Here is a 26,600-nt window from a genome sequence, read left to right on the forward strand (position 1 = left end):
CCCGGCTTGATGTAATGGCGTAATGGAAGCCATTTTGTCATGCCAAGGCACGAGACGATCTGCGATGCCGAGGTCGAGCCGCATACGTCATCATCACGGCTTGAGACATGATTTAGTCTGGCTTTAGGCGTGACTTTGTGTTTGCGTCACATGAAGGAGCTCAATTGGCTTTTCGGCTTAGTACTTAAGGCATTGAATCCCCTTTTTCTAGAGTCTCTCTGATCGACAAAGCTAAATAAACAAAACTTCACCAAGTTCCTCGCCAGAGATTCAACGCAATTGCTATTTCTAGCCTTTTTCAATTGACCAACATTGATCAGTAAGTGATGACGCTTCTTACTCAAGCTGGCTAGTCCAACAAACACTGTAAGATGATCACGGCACTAACAATGAGCTGCGAATAGTGTCTTACGCCGACGTTGCTGCACAGGGTGCCAAACAGACCCCTGAAGAGGTAAGCTTCACACAAGCTTAACAAGCTGCTTCCTCCCAGGCAAATAAAGCTCTCGAACAATGAGAAAGAAAAACAATGAAAAGAGAGGCGAATCCCTTCAATGCTAGCAATCGCTCTAACCGCTGATGTCATAGGCCGCCGCCCCTCAGCCCCCCGAAATCATCCCCAGTGAAACCGCCTCCACAGCATCTCTCATCGACGTCGACATGCCCAGCGTCCACACCGTCCGATCAGACTTCCTCGAGCAGGACATCCAAACCGAGACGCAAGCCGAGCGCATCAAGCGCGAGCAAGAGGCCGCCCGCGCCGCCCAGGCGGCGTCCAAGAAGAAGGCCGCCAGCAAGGCCAGAAAGGCCGACTCCTGGATCACCCGCCAGTTCTCCCAGCTCTCCGACGGCAGCGTCACGGCCATTGCCATTGCCAACGTCTTTGGCGTCGTGGGCGTGAGCGGCTTCCTGGGGTATCGCGCTTGGGGACTCTACGAGAGGAGCCGGCTGGACTGGAAGCATGTCGGCGTCGGCTTTGGAGTTTTGGCTGCTGTTGGCGCTGTGGAGGCGGTGCTTGGACGGTACTTGTACAGGAGCAAGGAGGAGGATTCTTCATGAAGAGCCGATTTAAAACGGTCAAAGATTGAATTTCCGTGATGACTGCTTTTTTTTTTTGTTCTGTTTTCGGTTTGGGCGTTTCGGGATCAAGGGAGAGCTTAGCTGTTGAACGCGTATCTCATCTCTGGTTTATGGCCATCATCACATGTTGCTACTGGCCGCTACATAACTCAAATAACGAACATAAAATCAATATTTTAATCAAACCAATTTCATCTCTACTCTAGTTGTTTCTCACCTCATCAAGCCATGTACAGTGATATTCACTCGTTCGTGAGACAGTGCATCCCCCACGCCGCACAGCTCGTTCACATGCTCACCAAGCCCGCCAGAATATGTGACGTCATCGTCATCATCTCACGAAGCCCATCAGCGTTTCCCTTCGCCCAACTCTACACCAAGTGTCAACTCACGATACCCCATAGAAAAACAACCCTCAGACAAGCAAAAATAAATTCAACAAATAAATTTAATAACAAGGAGAAAAAAGAAAAAAGAAAAATCTGCAAAGATTCGACAAGACAATCCGTAGCCAAGCCGAACATCCGAACAGCCCCCTTGATATAAAGCTAGACCAAAAAGCCCGCCTACATACTTCCTTCAACTCAAACACACACCAAACACTCACACACCTACACATATTTTACCTCTCTCATCTTCTTCCCGTCTATGCTCCCGCTAAAATACAAATCAAAAACCCGCCTCAACTCCATCATGCACTCCCTCCGCCTCCGCCCCGCGCGCGACGAAGACGTCCCCGCCATGGCCGCCCTCGAAGTCGCCGCCTTCCTCGACAGCCCCATGCACAAGGCCATGTTCCCCAAACGCCTGCGCACCAAGCCGGGAACCCAGGACCAGCTCGAGTGGAACATTTCGCGCATGCGCAAAGGGCTAGCAGACCCGAACCTGCACTACCTCGTCGTCCTCACCGAGGCACCGGAGGAGGGCGAGATCATCGTCGGGTGTGCAGAGTGGTCGGCGCCGGCAGGGGACGAGTACGAATCTGGGGATAATGAGGAGGAGGGGAAGAGCGAGGAGGAAAAGGCAAAGGATATGGAGCTGAGGTTGGCTAGATTGCCGCCGTTTCTGGATAAGGGCGCGTTGTTGGATGCTAATGACGAGGTTATGGAGTTGATTGAAAAGTCCAAGGATGCGTTTCAGGGAGAGAACCGGCATAAGATGTGGAGTGAGTTTTTAACACGAATGTGCTGGTGTTTACGATATGAGGAACAGTACGCTAATCGTATATATGCTTTTCTAGCTCTCAATTCCATCTCAGTGGACGGCGATTATCGAGGCATTGGAATCGGCAAGATGATGACGCGGTGGGGAATGGAGCGAGCAGACCAAGACAAGACGGGCATATGGATCATATCGTCTCCCCTAGGCCAGCAGCTGTACAAGTCCTTGGGATTCAGACAAGTCGCCGAGGGATCGAGATTGGGCGAGCCTCAATATCTCATGCTCAAGTTTTACGATCCTGGACTGCAGCAAAACGGCACGAGCACGGTGGCATGAAGGGAAGGGCATGATGGGGCATGGCAAAATTGAGAGCGAAGCGGAATTTGGCATCTGGCTGGATGGATAGAAGGCGTTGGGACTTTGGTCATTGCGGCTTTTCGCATGAGTGTATTCGTATAAGTGCTTTAGAGTGATTTCAGCATAGGGAGTAGCCTTACGTGCATGATATTGAGCATTATTTTGGCGTTATCTCTCATCATTGACCTCATCCAAGATTCACTGCCCAGTTCTGAGCTACATCGCGCTCAACTGCTAATGGCACCACGTCCAGAATGCAAAGTTGAATGTCGTAAATTAACCCCCTAGTTTATACAATGTCTACCGTCCTATGATCCTTTTTCCGCGCCATTCATACAGCGTTGGATACATCAGACCCTTTTTACCAAAAGGGTGCCTGCTTAGAATACACTGAAGACAATCCATAGGATCGATTGCCTTCTTTTTGCTCCGTCCATTTTCTCCCCCACCCTTTATTTTATTCTATCCTTATTTCATCGTCCGTCATTAGTTCTCCTTCTTCTGTTCCTTGACCTCCTCAGTCAAACTTGAGGGAGAGGCCTTAACCAGCTTGACTCCGGGGAGGTTGTCCGTCTCCGCGGCATCCGAGTTACGACCCCCAATACGGCCGTTCTCTCGAAGCTGTTGTCGGTCTTCGGCGAGGATCTCGGCGGCCTCGGGGGCTTCGGGGGCTGCCACCACTGCAGCAGGAGCAGCAGCCGGCGTCTCTTCGCCGCCTTCGGCCTCTGCAGCGTCGGCCTCTTCAAGCTCCGAGCCGTAGATCTCTGGGTACTTTCGGAAACATTCTTGCATGCCCCTGCATTATCGTCAGTCAAAGTCTCGTTTTGGTATGTATCACCCAGGCAGCTCATACTGGAACTTTTCAATGCAGTCCATGCCCTTGGGCTCCTCGGTAGAGTACACGAAGCAGCTGAAGGCAGTCTTGAACTCCTCTCCACAGGGGCCATGCGCCATGCCACCCAGGCAGGGGCAGTCCCAGTTGATTTCTCCAGTCTCTGGGTTGAAGGCTCCCTCCTGGCTGGCCTCCTCTTCCAGCGCCTCGGGTCCGCCAAAGCCGGCTGCGCTCTGAGCAGGTGCTTCTGACTTGTCGTCGGTCTTGACACCCTCCGTCTTGGGAGTCTCTGTCTTCTTGGTAGCCGGCTCAACAGGCTTAGGGCTGACTTCCTTTCGCTTCTGCTCGATCAGGGCGTCGACGGTGGGCAGTTCGTTCTCGGTATAAGGCGCAGGGATGGGCAGGGCGTGAGCTGCTCCAGGAATTAGCAAAACCACCATAACGCTTACATGCGGGACGAATAACATGACATACCCTCGGCCTCGTCTGCAAAGACAGAGCTTGTGTTATAGTAGTAAACACCAGCAACCGCCAAACCCCACCGAGCTGCAGAGCTCTTCCATGACCGAGACTTGTCTGCGGGAGCCGTTGAGGCAAATCGCCGGGGAGCCGTCCGGACCAGAGAAGTGCGCAAACCACCAACAGCGGGCCGTGAGGCCGTTCTCAGAGCTGCACGATACATTATGGCGAAATGATTATGCGGATGGACAAGCTGAAATATCAATGAGGGGAAGAGGAAGAAGATTACAAAGGAAAGCAGCAGCAATGCCTGCGCAGGCTGGATATGTAATCGCGGAAAAAAAAAGAGCTGGATCGGCTCCATGACAAAATCGCCAGATTGGTCAGCCGAACCGAGCCCATCTCCAACTCCGGGCCAAGAAAATGCATGCGCTTGCGCCTGTGCGGAAAAAAATCAATGTTTGGCCGAGGATTATCCAGGTATGTTGCCGCAGTGCAGGTGGGCCATTGCCAGCCAGCTCCATGCTAATTGAATCAATGCGCTGAATGGATTCAATACTACCGCAATGACCACAATGGATGCCCTGAGCTGAGCGCATTGCAGGCCGCAAACAGCAAGGCGATCAATTGCCCGACCTGGGCCGATACCTGGAGGCTGCAGGTACTTTGTTTGCGCTCATGTGATATCCGAGGATCTGCAAGCCCAGGTATCTTATGCAGGGCCTCGATAATGCAACGAATTAAGATTAGTACCAACTGTACCATCCAAAGTCAAACAAGAAAAAAGAACATTAAAAGAACCTTAAAAAGAATGATGATGCCAGCTGTTCCTTAAACTCACCATCCAAACAGCTCTTGATTTTTTCCTTCTTTTCTTTGTCTCAACATTCCAGTTGCATCAATCCCTGACTAAGCACTCGCTTGAAACAAGCCTTCTTGGTACCTGCAGGATTCCGTGCTGAGCAGCGGCCAGGGCCTGTCGCAGGTGGTGAGCTTTGACTGAGGCCATTGCTCACATCACAGCTGGAGCTCCTTTACGAGCTGAAATCCCAGGTCGTACGGGCGAGCTCAAGCTCTCCCTTTTCTTTTTGCCAACAGAACCTGGAGGGGAGCGAGATTAGTGGCTGGTGTTTTTTTTTTTTTTAAAAACTCTTGATAAATAGCGCCCCTCTTCGTCATCATATGCGCATGAGTTTGATTCTCAGCTTTCGACGCCCTTCACGTTCCTTTTCTCTCTGATTCTCACTCAACCCCCGCCACCAAGCAAACAAGCAAAAAAACAAACCAGCATCTTCTTCCTCGCGATGGCTTCGGTCTTCGAGTGGCAGCCTAATAGGTTTCTGCAGGACCAGCCAAGTCCTCAGCCTTTTGCCCTCCTGGTGCTCAACCAGCCGCTCAAGAACAGCAGCAACCTGCGCAAGCTTTGGAGACACTGTATGTCGAAATGTTGCCCCTCCATGCGCAAGAAAAATGCTTACTTACCCTCGACGCACAGCATCTCTCCGCGTAGCTGCTGACGGAGGCGCCAATCGTCTCCATGAGCTTTCTTCTTTTCAGGGCAAATTTGTGAGTTATCCTTTGTTCTTCATCACGCCTTGTTTCATCATTGGTCTCTTTGAACTATCGTGATGTGATTACGAACTGTGCCTAACAATGTATCTGTAGTCGAACCTTCAAGTCATCATTGGCGATCTCGACTCATTGAGGCCGTCAGTACACAACTTCTACACCTCCCAGCACACCCCCGCCCAGATCATCCATGATACCGACCAAGAAACCACCGACTTTGGCAAGGCCATCACCTGGATCCGCAAAACTCAGCCCGCTGGAACCGATATTATTGCCCTAGGTGGTATTGGCGGCCGTATCGACCAGGGCCTCAGCCAGCTCCACCACCTCTACCTCTTCCAGCCCGATGCTGCCTATGCAGATGGTCGCATCTACCTTCTCTCCGGGTCCAGCTTGACCTTTCTCCTAAAGGCTGGCACTCATCGCATCCAGGTCAAAGAGGATGGTGAGGAGGAGGTGTTTGGCAAGCACGTTGGAATCATTCCGCTCCAGGAGCCGAGCCGCATCACAACCAAGGGTCTGGAGTGGGACGTCACCGACTGGGAAACGCGAATGGGTGGCAGAGTTAGCACCAGCAACCATGTTCTCCCAGAAACCAAGGTCGTCGAGGTGCAAACGACCAAGGATGTCCTCTTCACGATAGCGCTAAGCAATACCGAGGGTGAGGAAGACGGATAATGGATGTGCTTGGGAATGATATTGCACCATCTTTTTGATAGCTTCCAAAGAATTTATGAATGGCCTTTTTGCTTCCTTGATATCCATACCTAACGCCATTGCGCCTCTCCGCATGCAAATTCCCATCATCGTAAAAAGTGAATAACAAGCCAGCAAAACAAGAAGAAGATAATGACTCCCGCGACAAATATCCATTTGTCCTCGCGGGCGCGGCGCTCGACCATGCGGATCGTGTCGCCGCTCACGCCCAGTGTGTTGGCAACGCCGTACAGGCGCTTCTGCGTATTTTTCAGCGTTTCGCGCTGCTGACCCAAATCCCCCAGCACAGCTTGTCCACGCGCGATGAAGTCGTCCAAGGCATGGTTCGTATTGCTAAAGAAGTTTTGCTCTCGGAAAGCATGGGCCTCGCGCACCTCGTCGCCAGCGCCGGTCGTCAACGAAGTGCTATTCGAGCTTGTATGTCGGGGCTGGAATGATGAATGTGTCGTCGTTCCGGCGGCATTGGCGTAAGGATTCTCCGGCGTAGCATTGTATGGTCTTCTTCCGAGCAGCTCCGACCGGTTATGATTGTGTTGTGCCTCCTCCCTGGTTCGCTTCACCACATCGAGGCTGCCGCGGAACTCTGACAGCTCATCGCGAAACCTCTTGACACGCTCATATGCCTCCTCTTGCTTCTTGGGCACAATCTCCTGGCGCGCAAGGCTGTGGTATTCGTCGAGCGACTTTGAAAAGGACGTCAAGGACACGGACACGCTTCCAATCTCGGCGGGCGTTGGTAGGCTCTTGGATTCGAGGTTGGAGAGGTCACTGCGGATGGCCTTGCTCTGCCGCAGCACTGTGTTGTATGCGACATTCTGGGTGGCTTGTCAGTAAAAGTAAAAGCTGGTACAGTTATATTTTTCATCGTGAGGCTGATCTCCCACTTACCATCTTGACGAAACTGCAGACTTATGGATGCAGGACTTACACTTTGATGCCCCCTTGGAGGAGCTATTCATCCACCAAGGTTCATAATAGGCTCCTGCTTAGTGGACACATCGCTGTAAATCCACGGAACCAGTGGTTTTTCCATGCCGCTGCGCTAGAAGGTACCACAGCCTTGTATCTTTTTTCTGTAGCTCTTCCTTTGGTGGATCGAGATCGCGGCTAGTGGAGTAGAACATCTCCATCAACACGGAAAAAAAGGCCGACTTGGCAACATTAATTCAGACGAAAAGATATATATGTCAATACAAGACAAAGCCCTCATATGATTCATAAGAACACTCCATTTACATGATGTGACACAAATAACGGAACTGTGAAGCCGGTCAGCGCAGTGCCCGCTGTTAGAATCACGGTATAGCTTCAAAATCACGAAGTGCATATAGCCGTTTAAAACACGGCTTGCATCCTCCTCGATCGGCATCACGATTATCTATTCTCGGCAATGGTAAAGGCGCCGTCCGATACGCGGAACCTCCTGTCGTGTTTTGGACCACAAAATGACCTGTAGAAAAGCGTTTCATCGTGATATACTGCCTATTCAGGCCAACAACTGGATTTTGCCGATCTCGGCACCGAGCGCGGCGACGTCTTCACGGCTCGTAGTTGCCGAATACTGACCGATAGAATGGAGAAGCATTCACGTTTTTTTCTTCCTCTGTTCTTATCCCCGACGTTGGATTTCTTTACCAAGTATAAGTTGCCAGCTCCCAACTGTCAACTCTTAGAGCATCGCAGGAGATGAGATCAACATCATCAGTATAAGCGCCATGGGATCACCAGAAGATACGACAAGCACTTCAGAGTCGGATAAGAACCGACTCTCAGTTGAGATCGCCGACCCAGAAAAACAACCAGTGCCAGTGGAGGAAACAGTTCCCCCTCCATACTCCGTCTTCACGACATGGCAGAAACGAATGTTGGCTCTTGGAGCCGCCTCGACGGCCTTCTTCTCTCCTATATCAGCTCAGATCTACTTGCCAGCGTTGACACAGCTTTCGGATGAGCTTGATGTTTCAAGCACCCAGATAAACCTCACCATTACGACTTATATGATCTTTCAGGGCATTACCCCCATGTTTCTCGGGTCTCTGGCAGACAGTGGTGGAAGGCGACCGGCATACATCGTCTGCTTCGTGATATACATTGGCGCCAACATTGGTCTTGCTCTCGCTCCCAGCTATGGTGCTATTCTCGGTCTCAGGTGTCTTCAGTCAGCAGGTTCAAGCACCACTGTAGCGCTGTGTATGGCTGTTGTGGCCGATGTCATTACATCTGCTGAGCGAGGCCAATATGTCGGCTTCACTGTTGTGCCTGTAGTTCTCGCCCCAGCCCTTGGTCCCATTATCGGAGGTGCCCTGGCTCAGACGCTTGGCTGGAGGTCCATATTTTGGTTCTTGACCATAATGGCTGGAGTGACGGTTGTCCTCATTTTCATGTTTTTGCCAGAGACATGCCGTCACATTGTCGGCGACGGCTCAATCTACCCACCGCCTCTGTACAGATCCGGGTGGCAGATCCTGACATCACATCGAAACAAGGGTCGTAAAGCTCCTCCTGCAGAAAACTCGTTCAAATTCAAGCCTCCCAATGTTTTGGGTTCTCTGCTCATGCTGCTGGAGAAGGAGACTGGATTACTCCTTAGTACCAGCAGTCTCATCTTTGCCGGGTTTTACTGTATTGCCTCCGCAATGCCCACTCTCTTTAAAAACTCTTATGGATATGACGAGATCACGGTGGGATTGATGTACTTGCCGCTGGCCTTTGGCTCGATTCTCGCTGCTATGATAGTCGGTCCTGGAATCAACTGGAACTATAAGCGACACTGCCAAAAGCTCGGCATCCCTCTAGACCGCAGCCGTCAGCAGGATCTTTCTGGCTTTCCCATTGAGCGTGTGCGTCTAGAGATTGGACTACCGCTGCTTGGTGTTAGTGGTCTCTCCCTGATCGGCTGGGGGTGGGCTATGAATTATGTCGTTCATGTTTCTGTCCCTTGCATCCTGAGCTGCCTGATGGGCATGGGCATGATTGGCTTCAACAACACGTCCAACACTTTGCTTGTCGACATTCACCCTGGAAAGGCAGGTACTGCGACCGCTGCAAACAACTTTACTCGGTGCCTGGTTGGGGCTGGAGCCAGTGCGGCTATTGTTCCCTTGATAAACGCCATTGGCGTAGGCTGGACGTTTACCATGCTTGGTCTTATTTACGGTGCTTGCGCTTTGCCATTGATGCTCATCATGGTAAAGGGCATTGCTTGGAGGGCTGAGAAGAAGGCAAAGGAAGAACGCAAGCAGAAGAAGAAGGAAGAAGCTTCTCAGTGATAGAGTGATGAAATAAAATGACGGAAGACGCCGGGAAAAACTTCAACGAGTGCTATTCGTCGAGATACCCATTTCACTTAGATTAAAAGCATGCAAAAAATGCACATATGAGATAGCATTGCAGCGATTTACATAGATACTTTTTAATATTATCATACATATTGATCATCAACTCTTTGCAACTCCGGTGATCGTGGTGAAGTAGTTATTTAGTTGTAATGGGCGACGATTGCTCTAAAGTCCATTTGCGATGGGTATCATTCTCTGCTCCTGGAGTTGTTTGCTAACTGCAACATTCATGTAGGTCTGGATTCAATGCTATTCGTCATATTTTTCCTGAAAAGCTCTAATACCACTTGAACAATGCCCACATTCCATGTCACGCCTCGAAGATTCAGACCACAAAGTATGCTTGTTGAAGGTTCAAGACCAAACTCAAAATATGTATGCAAAAAGGCTCGAACAACAAGGTTCAATCACAGCACAGCTGGCTTCAAGCCAGCACAAAGTAAACATTGCAAGCAACTACCTACACCTGAAATTAATATATCCTTTCTCTTTTTCGATTCTCCATTCCAGTGAATTGTTGTGATGATGAATGGCGCCAACACCTACCCTGCAGCGATCAGCAAAGATTCAATTGGCGAATTAGCCCACAATGATTACTCAGCAGAAAATCGGGCCTAAAGATGAAGCTTTCCACAGCTTTGGCTCTAAAAATAAGTTCTGCAAAAGAAACAAAACAGACAAACGGGTTATGGGACATCTCGATTGACTATTGTCTCGCTCTGTAACCAGCTGAATGTGCTATGGGTGGGAAATGGGGCCCGGGTTGATATGGGCTTCCATTTGGGCTCTGCGTTACGGCATTGGTTTGCTGCTCTTGAGCATCTCAACCATTGTGTTTTATAGGCTGTTTCTTCACCCGCTTTCACGAATCCCAGGTCCGAGGCTTGCCGCCGTTTCCAACATATGGCATGCGTATCACGCTCGGAATGGACGTATGTTTGAGTTGGGCCGGACTCTGCACCAGAAATATGGCGAAGTTGTGCGGGTTGGCCCTAATGAACTGTGGTTTAACAGCCTAGAAGCCTTTGACAAAATTTACAGTACGTAGTATATGGATGATACCTATACTTTGACATATAGAGGCTGATAATTCTCAAAGGTAGCACAAAAGGATTCGAAAAGACAGACTTTTATTGTATGTCGGGCCGGGGTCTGATGATCATGGTGTACTAATAAGTGGCTATAGTGGCAACAAGCTTGAATACGCCCAATATCGATTGCTTCTTGCGACCTCATTTCGTCGATAGCTTGGATCTACTTTCAGAACGAGACATGAAGCGCTACCGCCTTCAAAGACGATTGATTGGGCGAGTCTACCAAACGGCCAATGTGGCCAAGTTCGAAGCAGCAGTCGACGATGTTATCAAGCAGGCGATTGCTCGACTGGATGCCCTCGATGGTGCAGAGATAGACCTGAAGGAGTGGATGCACATCATCTCTGTAGAGTGTCTGGGAGCTTCAGTCATCTCATGGTCCCCAGGGTTGCTCAAAGCGGGAACAGACTGGGGATCCAGCGCCCATAGTTACCTTGGTTGGAGAAGGAAGAGCGTCATGGGTCTTTTCCCAACTCTAACCAAATTGACAATGCGTTCGAATCTCTTTGAGTGGATATTTCGGGATGTTTGGGACCTGAAGTACGTTGCTACGCCCAACTTCAGGTCCTTCTTTCCTGTGAGTTGTGACCACTGAGCCTCAACTCTCAATAAACTCTTACTTACTTGCCGACTAGGATGTGGGGAAGCGAATCTCTCGAAGAATCAAGTCTACCTTGAAACCAAATGCCCCTAAAGATAACCGAGCAGATCTGCTAGCGGATCTCATCCAGCTTCATAAAGACAAACCAGATTTCACCGAGAACTATCTCAGGAAAATGGCCGTGACCAATTTTGGAGCGGGACATGAGACAATGGCATCAACTTTGACATCAATTTTCACCATGATTGGGACACATGACGGCGTGCAGAAGAGAGTAAAGCAAGAGATCCAGGATACCATAGATGCCTCGTCATATGCAGGTACAAGCCAGCTGCAATATACGCGTGCAGCAATAAGAGAGGCTATGCGCCTCCACCCGGTCCTGAGCATGTCTCTTCCTCGCCGCGTCCCTGATATGGGCTCACATATTCATGGCTACTTCATCCCGGGAGGCACGACAGTCGGGTGCAACCCCGTGGCGTTGCATCGAAATGCGAATGTCGTGATAGGACCAGATCCAGATGTCTACAACCCTGATCGCTGGCTTGGTGGCGAGATCTTTGACATTCGCCTCATGGACCGATACAGTCTCAACTGGGGCGGCGGACCGAGGACTTGTCCGGGGAAGAACTTGGCCGAAATGGTTGTCTATAAAGTTGTATCAGCCCTATTCGAGCGATTCGATGTGGAGGTGGCAACACCGCCGGAAATTGGACAGCCGTCATACTTCCTGTCAATGATGACTGGAGTCAAAGCCCGGTTCTTGTCTGTCGCTCCACAGACGGCGGGGAACGACTGTCTCTAGGGGCTGGATTATGTGGTCAACATGGAATATTTTATGAAGTCCGAAGTACTACCCCGTACTGGTATTGGGCTTCTGCAAAGGTTGCCGGATCAAGTCCGACGATGACCGGACTTGTGGTTTCTCTCGGGATTAAACACCACCCAGAGAACGGTGTCGGCTTTTCGTACTAAAGTCCGCCGAAGATGCAGCTGAAAAGGAGTGCAGAATGTCACCCATGCTGCCTCATTTGGTGGATGATTCAGAAAAGGCAACTCGGCAGTGGTAGCTGCATTGCTTGATAAAGTCAACGTCACTTGGTTTCGGATTCTGGAAATTTGCCAGACGCATCGCTTGCAATGTCAATCCTTTGGCAACTGTTGGCTGTTTCAAGGTCGCATTGCGCATATCAAATGACATCTCCGAGCCAAATTTAATGCTCTTCTTCGCGTTATGCTAATGTGGTATTCCAAGACGCTAATGTCGTGAAGAAGTGGTGCCGTGCATTCATCACATTTTACCAAGACTCACCTCCAAATGCCAAGAAGTGAGCTGTGGAGCCAACCGTATTGCTAACGGAGATGGGTATCGAAGAAGGCAAAGCGTAGTTGTTTTGAGGTTTTATCAAGCTCATGAAGTGGTTTCAAAGACTTGTCGCGGGCGTTGGTTGACTGAGACAACAATTAACAAGGTGGCTCCAGCCACGAGCAGAATTTTCTCTCAACAACCGCCGTTAGACTTTCAGCTGAGTTAAAAGGTGTGCTCGCGCCTCGGTCCTCTCACTGGTCAGATCGGAAAGGGTGACAATGGGGCAAAGGTTCGAATGTTCGGCGAACCGCCACTTTTCGTTGGCTTCGTGCTCGGGGACGCCTCAGAGAAGAAGACGGCGTTGCCTTTCCGCCATCCAACATTGTACGGGTATTCCAACCAAGCAAAATGCGCCATCCCCGCTTCTTCGTGCACCCCGGACATGCCTAGAAATGTTATCGAAGCTTTCCATTCGTGGCGTTCTTAGAGGACAACAAATGGCCGAGCGACTTGGCCAGAAGCAGCTGAGGTCTGGTCAGCCTCCCCCCACTTAGACGCTTGAGGCCCTTGGCGCGACTTTTCTGTAGTGGCCAGGTTCGGAAAGGTGGTGGTCAACGGGCTGATATTAACTGTTACATGCGAAGTGCTTGAAACGGGTCATCCGTACTCGTACTGAATCAAGATGGCTAATGACTTCGTATGAGACTGGAGTCAAGGCAGGCTCTGCCAAGTGATAAAGCATCCGGCTAGCACCAATGAGCAACTGGCCGGCCTTGATAAGGCAGGACGATGATGCGCCCACCAGGCTGTAACAGCTGACAATGTCAGGTAACAACGAAATGACATGGACTCTTTTCAGGTAGAGGGTGCGGCTGAATGTATCCAAAAAGGGCCCCTTGTCTCGATCTCAAACTTCAGAATCCTTTCAGACCCCAAATCCAACGACATGCCATGGTTAGCCGTCTCTGGCCGCCGTACGCTAGCCAAATAGCCTTTTTCCCCATCCTGCAGGTCAGAAGGAGTTTGCGACGAGAAGGCGGCTGCTTTGTATCCGTAGCATCACCACAATGACTGATGCTGACAGGTACTGGCTGAACAAAACACGAGCTTTACCCCGTATGGGGTAATCTAGATTTCTGAACTCAACTCGACGTCAAAATCCCAAAGACTGGGTGAAGCTCGGTCTCTCCCCAGATATTCCCCAATATCTTGACTAACAGATTGCTCTTCATCTCCATCACAAGATTGACACAAAGCGTGCCATTACGAGAAGTTTTGAATTCAGTGGCAAACGCCCCACAAAACCCCGTATGATTCTTGAGATAAACATGTGCAACGAGAAACTTGTCATGACTAGGTGGTGGGCCTCGGGGATGTCGGTAGGGTTGCATCCATCGGATTGGAGAGGTCCAACAAGGGACGGTCTGCCCTTCTCCTCACTGCCACGAGTGGTGATGGTGATGCTGCAAAGAGTCGATCGCGATGAGCACAGTAGCGCTCTTAGACCAAGTCCTTGTATCGCCAAATGCCCTTGGCAGCGGACTTTTGCGAAAGCCACATGGACATGGCTTCCCACCGTGCATCCTTAGACTGGCCGCCACGCAGCTGGGAGCGGCTATTTTGACCACACACTGTTGCCCTGGCCCCCCTCATAAAAGCCAATGGATGAGATTGCCAGCATTGGTTCCCCTATCGGGCTGCACTCCGTCACGCCACCCGCTCTTGGGCTTAGACCAACGGCAAATTCCTGCTGAGGCGTTCCAGGAACAAAGAGCGCAGCCAGCACTAGCAAAGCATCAGCATTGTTGGTTGATTCAAAGTCTTTTTTTGCTTTCTCCTTTCCCGGCCGAATGACTCTTGGCCGCCTTTTTCGACTCTGCCGCTGATTGCGTGCTTCGGAGCCCTCCCGGAGTCGAGACCAATGGGGAGCTGGAATGCTGATACATCGACTAATACGCATTACGAGTAATTCCGTCGAGGCTCGGTGTGCCATTGCCATTAGTCGTTGGAATGTTCTTATGGAGCAACGCACCGTTTTTAAAAGTAACCTTGGTATTTGAGCTTTACGCTTGAAATTAGAAAGCGACGGGGGACCCTCCGGTATCTGTGGAGCGTCGCATGTCGACCCTGTCAGCCAGCAAGCTTAAAGAGAATGCCGGCGATGCCATTGGCCGCGGCATCCTGAGGATGGGGACAAGGGACTTTTGCAGAGTGGCGCCTGTGCATGATTGAGTCCAAAGCCGTTCGCTCACCATGCCCGGAGAAGCCTAGGGGCCCATCCTGGCCATGCTTACGGCGAATTTCCCGTGGTGTTTTTGCCATTGCCGGACCCGGCCGAAAAGAGAGAAGAAAAAAAGCATAACAAGCTTAAGGTTTTGAGTTACACGGAAAAAAAAAGTCTGCAGCATGCAACCATACGAGTACGGGTTGGCTCAGCAAACATGGCGATCGCATGCGTCCGAATCCATCCTGGGGGTCACAACGCTTGCGATGCTTGTTTTTTTTAGAAGACTCGCAGGTAATCGATCTCGGCGACATCAGCCAAGAAATAAGATAGCGATTATTCGCCAGGCTCAATATCTGTGTCATCGCTTAGATGCCAAGCAGGCTATCTGTCGCTGCCCCGCCGCCATCACATGGCTTGTCGTGTGCTTCCCCCAAGGAGATCCATTGCTTTTCTCGACGAACCTGGAACTGGTGCTAGGCAGCTAGTCTGGCGCCAACTCGCCGGGTCGTTTTGGGAGCATGAGCGAGAGCCTTGCCGGCATTGATGCATCGCCTTTGCCTTCGCTTGTTCCTGCGTATTGCAGAGATCTAAGCTGGGGCCTTGGACAGGACGAGGCCACACAGCCTCGATCAGGATCAGCCGTGGAACCAACAACGGCATGTGAGTCTAAAATAACCGAGGGGACAGCGTTGGGTTGCAGGCGTCGTTACATTGTGGGGGATACAGACAAAACAGTAAGGGTGCAAGCATCCTTGGCGAAGAGGGAAGCATGGCGATGCTGGCGGTCAGTGGCCCCCATCGACAAGTATCAATCCGGGCAATTCGCCATGCCATGCGCTCCGCATTAGCTCGTGTAAATCCCACACCTCTTCACTATCAATCTGGCGTCTCGCCACCTCCACTTGGACCTTTCTTGCCTGGTGGCCCCGGCATTGGTCCGGGATCTTTTGTTTAGTTGCCACCGGCCACGCCTGAAGTGGTATCGCCCTCCGGCGGCTGCTAGTCTTGGCCCGAGAGCATATCGACCGGCGTTGATGTGGTGTTTGGGTGTGTTTGGCGTGTTGCCTGTAGCACAGGAGCAACTAACACTAGCAACAAGGTTAACCTCGCAAGCCTCGTTTTCGCCTCCACACCAGGAGAGCAAGATACGATACGGGGTCGAACAAGGCCAGGTCAGCACATGGCATGGTTTGGGGTACCTGTTCCGCAGCCGGCTAATCGTCTCAACCCCCATTGACTCGGGTTTTCTATATAAGTGAACCCTTTGGCCTCACACTCAATGGCTTCTCTTTCCTTCTCCCTGTGCTGCGAAGCCCATCCGTCTCTTGCCCACTTAATTTGCTGGGTCGTCAATTCGAGCCACTTAGAAGCTCGCCAGGTTCCCTTCAACCTACCTTCACCATGAGCAACGCCGCCAACCTCGACGTTGATGTCATTGCTGAGGCCGACCACCGCGCGGCTGGCTTTGACGATAAGACCCCTCACGCTATCGACGTCCGAGGCGACGAGGACTACGATGACTTCCCTACCGAGGAAGAGCTGCGCACTCTGCGCCGTGTCTCTGGAAAGATCAAGTGGAGCATGTACACCATTGCTTTCGTTGAGCTTTGCGAGCGTTTCTCCTACTACGGATCTTCCGTCCTCTACACAAACTTTGTGAACCGCCCTCTTCCTCCGGGATCAACCACTGGTTCTGCTCCTGATGGCCGTCCCGGTGCCCTGGGAATGGGTCCCAAGGCTGCTCAGGGTATCAGCTTGTTCAACCAGTTCTTCGCCTACATCATGCCTCTCGTTGGGTAAGCTTTTGACTTCTCTCTGCTCTGCTGTGCAAATGTTGGGTTACTTACACTTTACAAACAGTGCCTGGATTGCTGATGCTCGCATGGGTCGTTTCTGGACTCTTCACCTTGCCATTGGTATCTCCACCATTGCCCACGTCATTCTCGTCGCCTCTGCCGCTCCTGGTGTTATCGTGAAGAAGGACAGCGCTTTTGCTGCCTTCATCATTGGTCTCATCTGCCTTTGCGTTGGCACTGGTTTCTTCAAGGCCAACGTCTCTCCCCTGCTTGCCGACCAGAACGAGGATAGACGCATGCGCGTCGAGACCCTTGCCTCTGGCGAGAAGGTCATCGTCGACCCTGCTGTCACCAACACCCGTATCTTCCTCTACTTCTACTTTGCCATCAACATCGGATCTCTTGCCGGTCAGATTGCCATGGTCTACGTCGAGAAGTACGTCGGCTTCTGGGTTGCTTTCCTCATCCCTACCGGCATGTTCCTCCTCGCCCCCGTTGTCCTGTGGAGCCAGAAGAAGAACTACCGCCTGCAGCCTCCCACCGGCTCTCTGCTCCAGAAGTTCATGCAGATGTTCTTCTATGCCCGCAAGAGGTCAAAGGGTTTCTTCAAGATCGACTGGGATGTTGTTCGCCCCTCTCGCATCGCCATCTCTGATCGACCCAAGTGGATGACCTACGACGATGCCTGGGTTGATGAGGTCCGCCGTGGTCTTATGGCCTGCAAGGTCTTCCTCTTCCTGCCCGTCTTCTTCCTGGCCTACAACCAGATGACTGGTAACCTGACCATCCAGGCTGGTACCATGGAGCTGCACGGTGTCCCCAACGACATTATCCAGAACCTCAACCCCATCTCCATTGTCATCATGATTCCCCTCATCGACCACCTCCTGTACCCCGGTCTCCGCAAGATTGGCGTTGCTTTCACCCCCATCAAGCGTATGACCACTGGTTTCTTCATTGCCGCTCTCTCCATGGTTGCCTCTGCCGTCATGCAGCACTACATCTACAAGATGAGCCCTTGCGGTGATCACGCCAACGGCACCATCATCGTCGACGGTGAGGAGGAGCTCTGCCCTCCTGCTCCTATCAATGTTTGGGCCCAGTGCTTGCCTTACATCCTGATTGGTTTCGCCGAAATCTTCGCCAACGTCACCTCCTACGAGTATGCTTACTCCAAGGCCCCCGAGAACATGAAGTCTCTCGTCATGTCTGTCAACCTGTTCATGAGCGCCATTTCCGCCGCTATTGGCGAGGCCTTCACTCCTCTGTCTGATGACCCCCTGCTGGTCTGGAACTACACCGCTGTCGCCTGCATTGCCTTCGTTGGCGGTGCTGCCTTCTGGTTCTGCTTCCGTCACCTCGACTCCGACGAGGACAAGTGGAACATGCTCAAGAAGTCCGAGTTCATTGGCCAGAACCAACCTGGTCTGGGCAAGGAGGCCGACGAGGAGCCTTAAATTTCTCTTTTTCTTTTGACGTACAGATGTGTGTGATGCTTTCTAGCAGGGTCTGGGATATGATACCAAAAATAAGTGTAGCAATATATGATACCTAATATATATATAATGAATCATTTCAAAAATTCCTCTTCTCTCTCCATACTCTTATCTCATCGATGACTTATATGCTTCGTCTTTGGAAACTGGCGTTTATTTACGTAAACGGCGATTTGGATTTGCGGCAAGTGGAAAGGAAGAGCATAACGGCTGATTTGACTGGTTTAGGCAGAGTTCAATGTCAGACTCCGGGGTTAATTTTCTGGGGCGCCGAAGCCGGATGCGGAGACTCGACGATTTTGCGCCGGCAATTCGGTACTTGATCCGATGAATTATCGGCGTGGTAAGAACCCTGTTTATGTATTCTTGTTGCTAAAAGGATGCAGATCCCTCCCGTTTCCTCTATCTATTTATAAGAACCTTTTCTTTTTTCCAACTCATTACTGTATTACCCTTCGTCATCGAGTACATGAGTGTTGGACAGTTGAGAAGCTTCATATGGTATGCGCTCAAAGAAAGAGCGGGACAAAATCAGAGAGGAAAAATCATTTGTTGGATGGGATATGAATTCCAGAGTATCGTTACGGAACCGATGAGAGACTTTAAAGCGGTTGCCCCGGATTGAGAAGAGGCGGCTTAAGGCAATCGACCTACAATATGGAGGACTCAATTTATCGCTCACCGCCGTCCCATGATCCACGAGACGAGACGATATCGCAAGTACCCATCAATAATACACCAAATTTAGCGGATGGCTATCGACAAAATGAGAAACAGGGCCAGCGTCAGGAGCAGGATCTGTATGAAGAACCCAACATCGTCTTACCCCCTACCATCAACGCTGCCTACGACTGGACTGGCCCCGATGACCCAGACAACCCTCGCAATTTCTCTGCCGCTTTGCGCATCTTCAGCACAATCGCCATCACTATGCTGGCCATGATTGGAACCGTAGCTGGATCAATGTATGCGCCCGCACAAGACGCCGTCGCCTCGTCCCTCCACTGCAGCCGCATTGTCGCTGTCCTGCCTCTTTCGCTGTACAATCTGGGGCTTGCCTTTGGGCCCATGGTCGGCGCACCACTTTCAGAGACATACGGCCGCAAATCAGTCTTCATGCTCTCGACCCCAGTCTTTGTGTTGTTCATGCTCGGATCCGGTTTCAGTCGCTCAATAGCCGGGTTAACGGCCTGCCGCTTCTTTGCTGGCGTGTTTGCTTCACCCTTGATCAACAATGCACCGGCCACGCTGCTCGACTTTACGCCGCCGCGGTATCGGGGAGTCAGTCTGGGGGGCTACTATGCAGTGCCGTCGTTTGGTGCTGCTTTTGGACCCTTGATTGGAGGGTTTGTCTTGCTTGTCAAGCCGTGGCAATGGACGCAGTGGATCTCCATCTTCATTACGGTTGGGGTTTACATCCCTGTGTGCTTCACTCGCGAGACGTACAAGAAAGTCATTCTCAAACGACGAGCTACGCGTCTGGGGTTGCGTGACTCGGCATCTCAGAGAACATCACCGGGGCGAGCGTTTAGATACTTCTTCACGACTCTGATCCAGCGGCCTCTGCACATGTTATTTACGGAACCGATCGTCACACTAGTAAGCGTGTATAACGGCTTCCTATTTGGTCTTTTGTATACGTTTGTCGTGTCTGTGCCGTGGATATTCAGGCACTACTATGGATGGTCGGCGGAGAGTGAGCCGTTGTCGTATTTGGGGTTGATGTGCGGCACAGCTCTTGCAGCAGCGCCCCTGATTCTGATCGATCTTTTCTCTTACCAAAAGCGTTTGACGGAGTGGCAGCTTCAACATGATGACGATGAGCCACTGCCCTCGGAGAATCGGCTCATGTCGGCTCTGATTGGAAGCATTATGCTGCCAATCTGCCTCTTCATTGTTGGCTGGACAGTGCACTACCACGTGCACTGGATTGTGCCAATCATTTTCCAAGGCCTTGTTATGCTGTCATCTCTTCTTGTCTATGCGGGCGCTAATCTCTTCATGCTGGATGCTTATGGTCCGCTATATGGGGCGTCTGCGTCAGGATCCATGATGTTTAGTCGTTACTTGCTGTCTGCTGTGTTCCCGCTCTTTGCGTTACAAATGTACGAGAATCTTGGGGCGGGATGGGCTACGAGCATTCTGGGCTTTGTGACATTGGTGATGGCGCCGATTCCTTGGTTCTTTAGGGCGTATGGGGAGAAGCTGAGGGCGAGAAGCAAGTACGAGATGAGCACTTAGGAAGTTGAAACATATGATGATATGACAGTTATGATTGGCGTTGCTATTAATGTCGACGATACAATATTAGTGTAGAAGACGTATCGGATAGATATGTCGAGATCCTGGTGTAGGATAGAAACACTTCTTACGATGCTCATCGAAAATAGAAATCTCTCTATCTCATCAAAGATGCCTTCTATATATGGCAAGTGTATGCAAGAGGTGTCGGCAGAGAGGATGAGATCGAAGAAAAAAAAGAATCGAAACTAAAGTCAAACTCTTGAACGTTTTACCTAATTTCCCACGTTCATTATCAAGATTTGCTCCACTGCACACATGGACAAGGGCAATGATACAAATGCTCGTCACATATCAACCACCCCCTTTCCGCTGATATAGTGATGCGTAATTCCGCAGAGGCTGAGCAGAGTCGCTTGGCGATAAGACTTTTATACGCCTGCACTAAGTCGAAATAGCCTGTGTAGATCCGTACATCGAAATTAGAGTTGCCAAGCCCAAGCCGCGTCAGATCTATAGACGCCCATCGTCTATTTTGGGGTGAAACAATGGCAGAGTCGCTGGACTGCAAGGCGCTCTGTGTTTCAACTATGCCATTGGTTAACTTTATCAGGTAGTAAATAGATACAAGATCGATTCTACAGCAGGGTTGTTGACTGCCGTGCTAAAAATGCCGAAGACACAAAATGACTGGACAGAAGCGCATTCGTTGCTGGTCTCACATTCATCATATCTTGTCGAATTGAGTGGGCAATGCAAAGAGGCAGTGTTTGGTCGACTGTCTCATTCTCTCTCGCGCTAACTGGGAATAAAAGCTGCCACCAAGAAAACATTGAAGCCTTGACTCAAGACCCTTGACTGCACTTACAATGCCAGCTCGGATCTTCTCGTTTTTACGAGCAACCTGTCTCAGCTGCACCCTTACAGCTTCATGTTTCAACGGCTACCCAGGCATTGGATCTATAGTCTGCACGAAGATAGTAAATATAATCATGAGAAAGTATATACTTGTTTTGTTTGTATATTCCCGGATTATCCGTGGACTCGGACTCGAGTTTTATTACAGCTCCGCAGTTCAGTTGAAGTTCCCGGGATCCCGGCTAGCCAAGTGCCAAGAGACGGCTGCCAAGTACACACACGCAAATAGGGCACACAGATTTTTTCTCTCTGAATGGCTGTTCTTACGAGCTGCAAACAGTTCATTGTTTGGCATTGCCGATGCTTGTGTCCTCGGCCGACCGAGAATCTGCAGGCTTCCGCTTACAATACCAGGGCTCACCATTTCACCCCCACTACCCCAGTGCCACGTTCCGGGAGTTTCTCTCAAGCATAATTATTCTAAAACGCGTCGCAATTTTTAACTGCCAAGTCTATAATGTGGATATTTCACGTATGACTAGATTGCTCCATGGATCGACGAGTTTGCGTTACAAGACCCAGGGTGGCTATAGACTCTGCGCTTTAACTTGCATCCTTCATGGATATTGGGTAAAATGTCATGTCTTGGCGCAGATGCCCAATAATGGGACCACATTGAATCGAACCATACCTGTCAAAGCAATTGGCCTCACCGCAGATGGAATTTATTGGAGCAGACCCCGGCTTCAGCACGCTGAAGAACCATGATAGGGTACGGATACGTGCAGTTTTACCATTTTGTTGGTCCATTATCAACGTTAGAAATCCCTGCCCGGTCCGTGACAGGGTGGCAAAGGGGTTTGCGGATATCCAACTTGCTGTCGATGCAGAGTACGGATACCAGTTCTGCCTTGCAGATCACACAACCCCTGAAAGTCTCCTAGCAGGCCGTCTCGCTAATGGAATTGATACCCAACATACCATCTCCTACTCTACTGCCGATTAGTGGGATCGGCTTTTAAGGGCGGCGCAAGTGCCGGCACCAGGCCCGGGTCTGCGAAGCCCCGACTTACATGGGTCGCGATACTTGATACATGGCAGAGCTCCAGCGGAATAGCCGATGTAGCTTGTTACCTCAAGCAAACTTATCGAAATGAGACATTCTTGGTAGAGGATAAACTTGATTGCGACCTCTTGGCCACACGCTTGTTGCGTCAGCTTTTTGTGCGCAGCCATATGGTCTATGGGGCACTATCAGGGAGTCGCCGGGGGCTTGGATTTCGTCCCTGGGCCAAAGCAAACGGAGCCGGGCTGAGGTGATTCGAGTACTTAGATATGAAGGTCCTCGACGTACTCGAGGCCGGGCAGACACAAGTTTCTATGATTCTAGACATCTTTTTAGCGAGTCCTACCCTTTCGGCCTTTGTCTGACCTCATACTTGCACTACGCTACCCAGCATGGCTCATCTATCGCCCTCTCAAGCCTGGGATAGCTTGCCCACTCCTGAGATATATGAACCAAACGGACGGGAGGTCTCAAGACAATTCGTTCCTTCTGACAACGACGATGTTGAGGGTGGGCGACTTGAATCCAGCTTCAGTAATCACACACGATCCTTCTCTGGCGATGTCACACGAACGAACACTCCCGTCCCCGACGACGAGGAACATACTACCAGCGAGAAAAAACACTCATCTCAAGCCATTGACATCTATGACCCGAACCGGCCGAAACTACCTATTCGACAGAGACTTCAACACTTCACCTGGGCTTGGTATACTTTCCCCATGAGCACTGGTGGTCTCTCCTTGCTCATCTTCGCACAACCCAATCAGTTTACCGGTCTAAAGACTGTGGGTTTAGTCGTTTACATCATAAACCTCATCATATTCTCACTCATCACAATAACCATGACTGCTCGCTTCTTGCTACACACGGGTGAGCTGGTTCGGTCACTTACACACCCAAGGGAAGGCTTCTTCTTTCCAACCTTTTTTCTCTCCATCGCCACAATCATTACAAGTACCCAACGATACGCCATACCAGACGACCACGTCGTACTAGAATGGGTCATACAAGCTGCTTTTTGGGTGTATGTCGCTTTGACATCAGTGCTGGCCATCGGCCAATACAGTTACGTCTTTGCGGCTCATCACCTCAGCTTGCAGAATTTTATGCCGACCTTGATCTTACCAATCTTTCCCATCATGCTCTCGGGAACGATTGCATCCGTCATTGCGGCAACGCAGCCTGAAATCGCAGCCATGCCAATCCTAGTTGCTGGACTTACGTGCCAAGGCCTCGGAATGTCAGTGGCCATTTTGATGTACGCCCATATGATTGGACGGTTGGTTCAATCTGGTCTTCCAAACCGAGAGCACCGACCTGGTCTCTTCATGTGCGTTGGTCCACCATCTTTCACTGCCTTGGCCTTAATCGGCATGGCGAATGGTGTCCCCGACAGCGTTGAGGAACTGGCCATTGACAAGAGTGTAATCAAGGTAGTGGCCGTTCTAGTAGCGATCTCTCTCTGGGCCCTTAGCTTTTGGTGGTTTGGCATTGCTGTCGTTGCTGTTATTTCGTCGCCCCCCAAATACTTTCACCTCGGCTGGTGGGCTATGGTGTTTCCCAACACAGGCTTTACGCTGGCGACAATCTCTATCGCCAAAGAGCTGATAAGCTCCAGCTTCCAGTGGGTCACCACGGGAATGAGCGTCTGCATGCTCGCCATATTCTGCTTTGTCTTGTACAACCACGCCCGAGCAGTTGTTGTTCAAGATATCATGTATCCGGGGAGAGATGAGAATGTAGAGGACCATTGAGAAACGTCTACTTGACATGAATCTATGAGTCAAGGATGACAACTGAAATAGACAAGGAAATAATTTTTTTTGATGTATACTTCTTCTTTTGGTGATGTTTGGGCATATTTATACTTGTAATTTTAGAATCTGCTGGTGTTGATGGTGTATGTATTGTATGTACGATGTGCGTCTGAAGCTGAGTGTAGAATAGAAACATAATGAGCTCTTTTTAAATGACAATGAAGCACTCCGTAAATAAGCCTCATTATGCCATGAAACTAAAGAAGAAGTTTAACAAAGCCAGAACCACATCATCTAATACAGCTTCATGTACTCGTCAATACCGGATTGGGCAATCTGGGACGGTTTTATCTCCGGCCTCTTTTTTGTACCAACCCGAGAGCTGAACCGAAGCACAATAATACCACCTCTGACAGAGTGCAGATAAACTGCTAGAGCGACAAGTAATTACCTCCATCATAGCATCTCAGCTGCTTCTGTATCGCATGGTGGCGGGATGATCATTCATTATTGCAACACTCTATAGACTTCAATTTCTTTTGACCAAGACATGTTCAGTTGGCCGCGTGGCCTAATGGCTAAGGCGCTAGATTTCGGTTACAATCACCTTCTCTAGAGATTCCAGGTTCGACTCCTGGCGTGGTCGCATTAATTTTTTTGCCTCTACCGACTGGTTAGTTCCTCGCGGATTCTGCTTGAGCGAGATCTGTTGAAGTACGCATGTTCAATTAATATTATCCAATTGAAGAAATCTAGACATTCCTCTTCCGTTTAAAGCTGTCGACAACCAAGTTTCTCATTTATTCATATCTCAGCAAAACGAGATCCCGGACTTCCGATTACCCACTTGCCAGCGCTATTCTGTGCGAATCCAAAATAGCGGCGAATATTCTCGATATCTCCCTCCCATATTGGATCTTTATTATTATCCAAATATTGATAGATAGACTCACACATGACCTTTGTGCGAGACTTTGCCCACCAAACGTCCTCTGACAGAAGCCGCCAAGCAGTGGCATAAAAGCAGAGCATGATGACTAGAGCCTCAGTCTTGTTATCCGCCACGTCCTCTTCAAAGTCTTTGGATGCTTTGGCGGGCCAGAAGAGAGTATACACCTGTATCTGTGGTATCAAATGGTGAATAACTCGGCCCTTGGATACGGCATCCATGGTTCTGAGAAGCGGCGTCAGTCGATCACAAGCGTTAAAGTCTTGACCTTCTATACAGCATCCATCATAATTGGTCAAAGGCATAGTTCGTGCGCTGAAAAAGATGTCGTCAAAGACAAAGGTCTCTGCCAGAGATTCTTCAAATTGCCGAAACTGGTCGATGCTGGTATAGGACATGGGAGCCTTGAAGATGCCGTTTGTGTACCTCTTGTCTTCCTTCATGGTCTTCATGACCGTTTTGAGACCGGCTGCAAACTTGAGCAGTCTATCGGGCTCACTGGTCATGTCGATCTTGTCATCTTCATATGCAAAGAACGGCATGGACCAAGCATAGTGCACGAGAAGCATAGCACAAGCGATAATGATATCATGATTGAAGCCATCTGTGCCTTGCGATAAAAGGTCTCTGAACCCAGAAAGGGTGAGATCCAGATGGTATGACATTGACTTGTTATGTTCAGCGTTGTGGGGCGAAAGACTTCGCTGGTGAGCTGCCGAGATCATTAGGACGGCATGCATGACAACTTCATTCTAGACAGGATTAGTACTACTGTATCGTAAGATGGGTTGGCATAGTTCAATAACTGACATTCAATGCCACAGGAAGCACTCCATCTCTCCATACTATACTGCCGAAAGCTAGGGTTGGCGCTGTGTAGTGATCAAAGTGATGCATGAGCCGTAGGCTGGGTAAATCGAGACCGAGTCCGAGTGACTTGGGAATGGAGCCCACCCCGAATCTCTGATGATGGAGTTGCTGCCGTGAGTATTTTGGCAACATGGACATGATGCTAAACTCATATTGGCAAGGTATATTCCTGGCAGCGCATCTCGCGCAGGCAGGTCGAATCTCATCACACTGCAGACTCATCAGCGGCATGTCCATCTTCTTCCCAATCCGTCATTGTAGAAATATTAGTTGAGATAGGCATATTTTTAGTCGTACCTTGACTCTAGAAGATTTGCATGACAAGCATCCAGCGCGAGACTTTGCATGTCGCTTCCGTTGCCGTGGTTCTCGGCCAAGGTCATCCACTCGTGGAGCTGCAAGTATTTGGCTCTCGCCCGTCTTGGAGATTGCGAAAACGCCGAAATTTCCGTCCGGAGGCATTGCTATGAGTAATTGTATGGAATTGATTTTGATAATAGATGTTGCGCAAAAGAAAAGGAACTTCAAGAGTTTGTCTTCAAGATCTCTCTAAATATGCTTCCCGCGGCTCTCGCTCGCTCGCTCCTCGCTGACCCCAAATACCCCAATACGGCAAAAAGTTGTCAGCAGAAGTAACTAACACAGTGTATTAGCGCTTTAGTACTATCCGTTTAGTTGCATACAACTACAGGCTTGTATGGCAAAGATGGCGTTGTGATGCTGCAATTCATCAAGTTATGAAACAACTTTAGATTAGTGGGATGAACTCAGCAAGATGAAGAGACTCGGCGACTAATAACCTGTTGGTGAATTCAATTGT

General features: G+C 50.1%; 11 protein-coding genes and 1 non-coding gene across 12 annotated transcripts; 9 read left to right on the plus strand and 3 right to left on the minus strand.

The window, feature by feature from the left end:
* Nucleotides 1–143: 143 nt before the first annotated feature.
* V8C40DRAFT_252542 (putative serine dehydratase domain-containing protein) lies at nucleotides 144–1,280 on the plus strand. Its single transcript, XM_083217418.1, has 3 exons — nucleotides 144–319; nucleotides 405–454; nucleotides 589–1,280. Coding segments are annotated over exons 1-3 (522 nt in total). The 5' UTR covers nucleotides 144–318; the 3' UTR covers nucleotides 1,060–1,280.
* Nucleotides 1,281–1,342: 62 nt separating this feature from the next.
* V8C40DRAFT_252545 (acyl-CoA N-acyltransferase) lies at nucleotides 1,343–2,769 on the plus strand. Its single transcript, XM_083217419.1, has 2 exons — nucleotides 1,343–2,245; nucleotides 2,321–2,769. Exons 1-2 carry the CDS (start codon nucleotides 1,729–1,731, stop codon nucleotides 2,575–2,577), a joined length of 774 nt encoding a protein of 257 aa, XP_083070167.1. The 5' UTR covers nucleotides 1,343–1,728; the 3' UTR covers nucleotides 2,578–2,769.
* Nucleotides 2,770–3,084: 315 nt separating this feature from the next.
* On the minus strand, nucleotides 3,085–4,112 carry V8C40DRAFT_268706 (coiled-coil-helix-coiled-coil-helix domain-containing protein; the record flags this gene model as incomplete). The annotated part of the gene is made up of 3 exons (XM_083219982.1): nucleotides 3,085–3,394; nucleotides 3,452–3,842; nucleotides 3,905–4,112. The coding sequence occupies 3 exons, from the start codon at nucleotides 4,110–4,112 to the stop codon at nucleotides 3,085–3,087; spliced, it is 909 nt and encodes a 302-aa protein (XP_083070168.1).
* A 550-nt stretch (nucleotides 4,113–4,662) lies between these two features.
* Nucleotides 4,663–6,465, plus strand: V8C40DRAFT_69787 (thiamine diphosphokinase). The gene is made up of 3 exons (XM_083223321.1): nucleotides 4,663–5,323; nucleotides 5,385–5,455; nucleotides 5,555–6,465. The coding sequence occupies exons 1-3, from the start codon at nucleotides 5,194–5,196 to the stop codon at nucleotides 6,134–6,136; spliced, it is 783 nt and encodes a 260-aa protein (XP_083070169.1). The 5' UTR covers nucleotides 4,663–5,193; the 3' UTR covers nucleotides 6,137–6,465.
* V8C40DRAFT_276664 (acyl-coenzyme A:6-aminopenicillanic acid acyl-transferase-domain-containing protein) lies at nucleotides 6,262–7,066 on the minus strand (the record flags this gene model as incomplete). The annotated part of the gene is made up of 2 exons (XM_083220873.1): nucleotides 6,262–6,990; nucleotides 7,064–7,066. The coding sequence occupies 2 exons, from the start codon at nucleotides 7,064–7,066 to the stop codon at nucleotides 6,262–6,264; spliced, it is 732 nt and encodes a 243-aa protein (XP_083070170.1).
* A 284-nt stretch (nucleotides 7,067–7,350) lies between these two features.
* Nucleotides 7,351–9,616, plus strand: V8C40DRAFT_252550 (major facilitator superfamily domain-containing protein). Its single transcript, XM_083217420.1, has one exon. It carries the CDS (start codon nucleotides 7,891–7,893, stop codon nucleotides 9,442–9,444), a length of 1,554 nt encoding a protein of 517 aa, XP_083070171.1. The 5' UTR covers nucleotides 7,351–7,890; the 3' UTR covers nucleotides 9,445–9,616.
* A 556-nt stretch (nucleotides 9,617–10,172) lies between these two features.
* V8C40DRAFT_252552 (cytochrome P450) lies at nucleotides 10,173–12,493 on the plus strand. The gene is made up of 4 exons (XM_083217421.1): nucleotides 10,173–10,553; nucleotides 10,613–10,648; nucleotides 10,700–11,184; nucleotides 11,243–12,493. The coding sequence occupies exons 1-4, from the start codon at nucleotides 10,247–10,249 to the stop codon at nucleotides 12,011–12,013; spliced, it is 1,599 nt and encodes a 532-aa protein (XP_083070172.1). The 5' UTR covers nucleotides 10,173–10,246; the 3' UTR covers nucleotides 12,014–12,493.
* Nucleotides 12,494–16,002: 3,509 nt separating this feature from the next.
* On the plus strand, nucleotides 16,003–18,067 carry V8C40DRAFT_252558 (POT family-domain-containing protein). Its single transcript, XM_083217422.1, has 2 exons — nucleotides 16,003–16,540; nucleotides 16,605–18,067. Exons 1-2 carry the CDS (start codon nucleotides 16,146–16,148, stop codon nucleotides 17,995–17,997), a joined length of 1,788 nt encoding a protein of 595 aa, XP_083070173.1. The 5' UTR covers nucleotides 16,003–16,145; the 3' UTR covers nucleotides 17,998–18,067.
* A 76-nt stretch (nucleotides 18,068–18,143) lies between these two features.
* V8C40DRAFT_252560 (major facilitator superfamily domain-containing protein) lies at nucleotides 18,144–20,628 on the plus strand. Its single transcript, XM_083217423.1, has one exon. It carries the CDS (start codon nucleotides 18,694–18,696, stop codon nucleotides 20,275–20,277), a length of 1,584 nt encoding a protein of 527 aa, XP_083070174.1. The 5' UTR covers nucleotides 18,144–18,693; the 3' UTR covers nucleotides 20,278–20,628.
* A 1,854-nt stretch (nucleotides 20,629–22,482) lies between these two features.
* Nucleotides 22,483–23,969, plus strand: V8C40DRAFT_70014 (voltage-dependent anion channel-domain-containing protein). The gene has a single exon (XM_083223322.1). The coding sequence runs from the start codon at nucleotides 22,594–22,596 to the stop codon at nucleotides 23,956–23,958; it is 1,365 nt and encodes a 454-aa protein (XP_083070175.1). The 5' UTR covers nucleotides 22,483–22,593; the 3' UTR covers nucleotides 23,959–23,969.
* A 552-nt stretch (nucleotides 23,970–24,521) lies between these two features.
* V8C40DRAFT_t165 lies at nucleotides 24,522–24,607 on the plus strand. The gene has a single exon. It is a non-coding gene; the product is annotated as a tRNA-Arg (tRNA).
* A 49-nt stretch (nucleotides 24,608–24,656) lies between these two features.
* Nucleotides 24,657–26,317, minus strand: V8C40DRAFT_252563 (Zn(II)2Cys6 transcription factor domain-containing protein). Its single transcript, XM_083217424.1, has 3 exons — nucleotides 26,078–26,317; nucleotides 25,721–25,990; nucleotides 24,657–25,662 (listed from the first exon to the last, which is right to left on the minus strand). Exons 1-3 carry the CDS (start codon nucleotides 26,240–26,242, stop codon nucleotides 24,766–24,768), a joined length of 1,332 nt encoding a protein of 443 aa, XP_083070176.1. The 5' UTR covers nucleotides 26,243–26,317; the 3' UTR covers nucleotides 24,657–24,765.
* Nucleotides 26,318–26,600: the final 283 nt, after the last annotated feature.

Source organism: Trichoderma camerunense, assembly GCF_050948025.1.
Source record: "Trichoderma camerunense strain CBS 138272 chromosome Unknown V8C40scaffold_16, whole genome shotgun sequence".
Classification (NCBI taxonomy): domain Eukaryota; kingdom Fungi; phylum Ascomycota; class Sordariomycetes; order Hypocreales; family Hypocreaceae; genus Trichoderma; species Trichoderma camerunense.

Bases quoted from the DNA above. Each gene is read 5' to 3' on its own strand.
- V8C40DRAFT_252542 (XM_083217418.1), top strand. The intron at 455-588 runs GTAAGCTTCACA...CTGATGTCATAG, and splicing joins CCAAACAGACCCCTGAAGAG to GCCGCCGCCCCTCAGCCCCC.
- V8C40DRAFT_252545 (XM_083217419.1), top strand. From the start codon at position 1,729: ATGCTCCCGCTAAAATACAAATCAAAAACCCGCCTCAACTCCATCATG. The intron at 2,246-2,320 runs GTGAGTTTTTAA...ATGCTTTTCTAG, and splicing joins GAACCGGCATAAGATGTGGA to CTCTCAATTCCATCTCAGTG.
- V8C40DRAFT_69787 (XM_083223321.1), top strand. From the start codon at position 5,194: ATGGCTTCGGTCTTCGAGTGGCAGCCTAATAGGTTTCTGCAGGACCAG. The intron at 5,324-5,384 runs GTATGTCGAAAT...CTCGACGCACAG, and splicing joins GCGCAAGCTTTGGAGACACT to CATCTCTCCGCGTAGCTGCT. The intron at 5,456-5,554 runs GTGAGTTATCCT...ATGTATCTGTAG, and splicing joins CTTCTTTTCAGGGCAAATTT to TCGAACCTTCAAGTCATCAT.
- V8C40DRAFT_252550 (XM_083217420.1), top strand. From the start codon at position 7,891: ATGGGATCACCAGAAGATACGACAAGCACTTCAGAGTCGGATAAGAAC.
- V8C40DRAFT_252552 (XM_083217421.1), top strand. From the start codon at position 10,247: ATGTGCTATGGGTGGGAAATGGGGCCCGGGTTGATATGGGCTTCCATT. The intron at 10,554-10,612 runs GTACGTAGTATA...TAATTCTCAAAG, and splicing joins AGCCTTTGACAAAATTTACA to GTAGCACAAAAGGATTCGAA. The intron at 11,185-11,242 runs GTGAGTTGTGAC...CTTGCCGACTAG, and splicing joins ACTTCAGGTCCTTCTTTCCT to GATGTGGGGAAGCGAATCTC.
- V8C40DRAFT_252558 (XM_083217422.1), top strand. From the start codon at position 16,146: ATGAGCAACGCCGCCAACCTCGACGTTGATGTCATTGCTGAGGCCGAC. The intron at 16,541-16,604 runs GTAAGCTTTTGA...CTTTACAAACAG, and splicing joins TACATCATGCCTCTCGTTGG to TGCCTGGATTGCTGATGCTC.
- V8C40DRAFT_252560 (XM_083217423.1), top strand. From the start codon at position 18,694: ATGGAGGACTCAATTTATCGCTCACCGCCGTCCCATGATCCACGAGAC.
- V8C40DRAFT_70014 (XM_083223322.1), top strand. From the start codon at position 22,594: ATGGCTCATCTATCGCCCTCTCAAGCCTGGGATAGCTTGCCCACTCCT.
- V8C40DRAFT_252563 (XM_083217424.1), bottom strand. From the start codon at position 26,242: ATGCCTCCGGACGGAAATTTCGGCGTTTTCGCAATCTCCAAGACGGGC. The intron at 25,991-26,077 runs GTACGACTAAAA...ATGAGTCTGCAG, and splicing joins GCAAATCTTCTAGAGTCAAG to TGTGATGAGATTCGACCTGC. The intron at 25,663-25,720 runs GTCAGTTATTGA...AATCCTGTCTAG, and splicing joins TGCTTCCTGTGGCATTGAAT to AATGAAGTTGTCATGCATGC.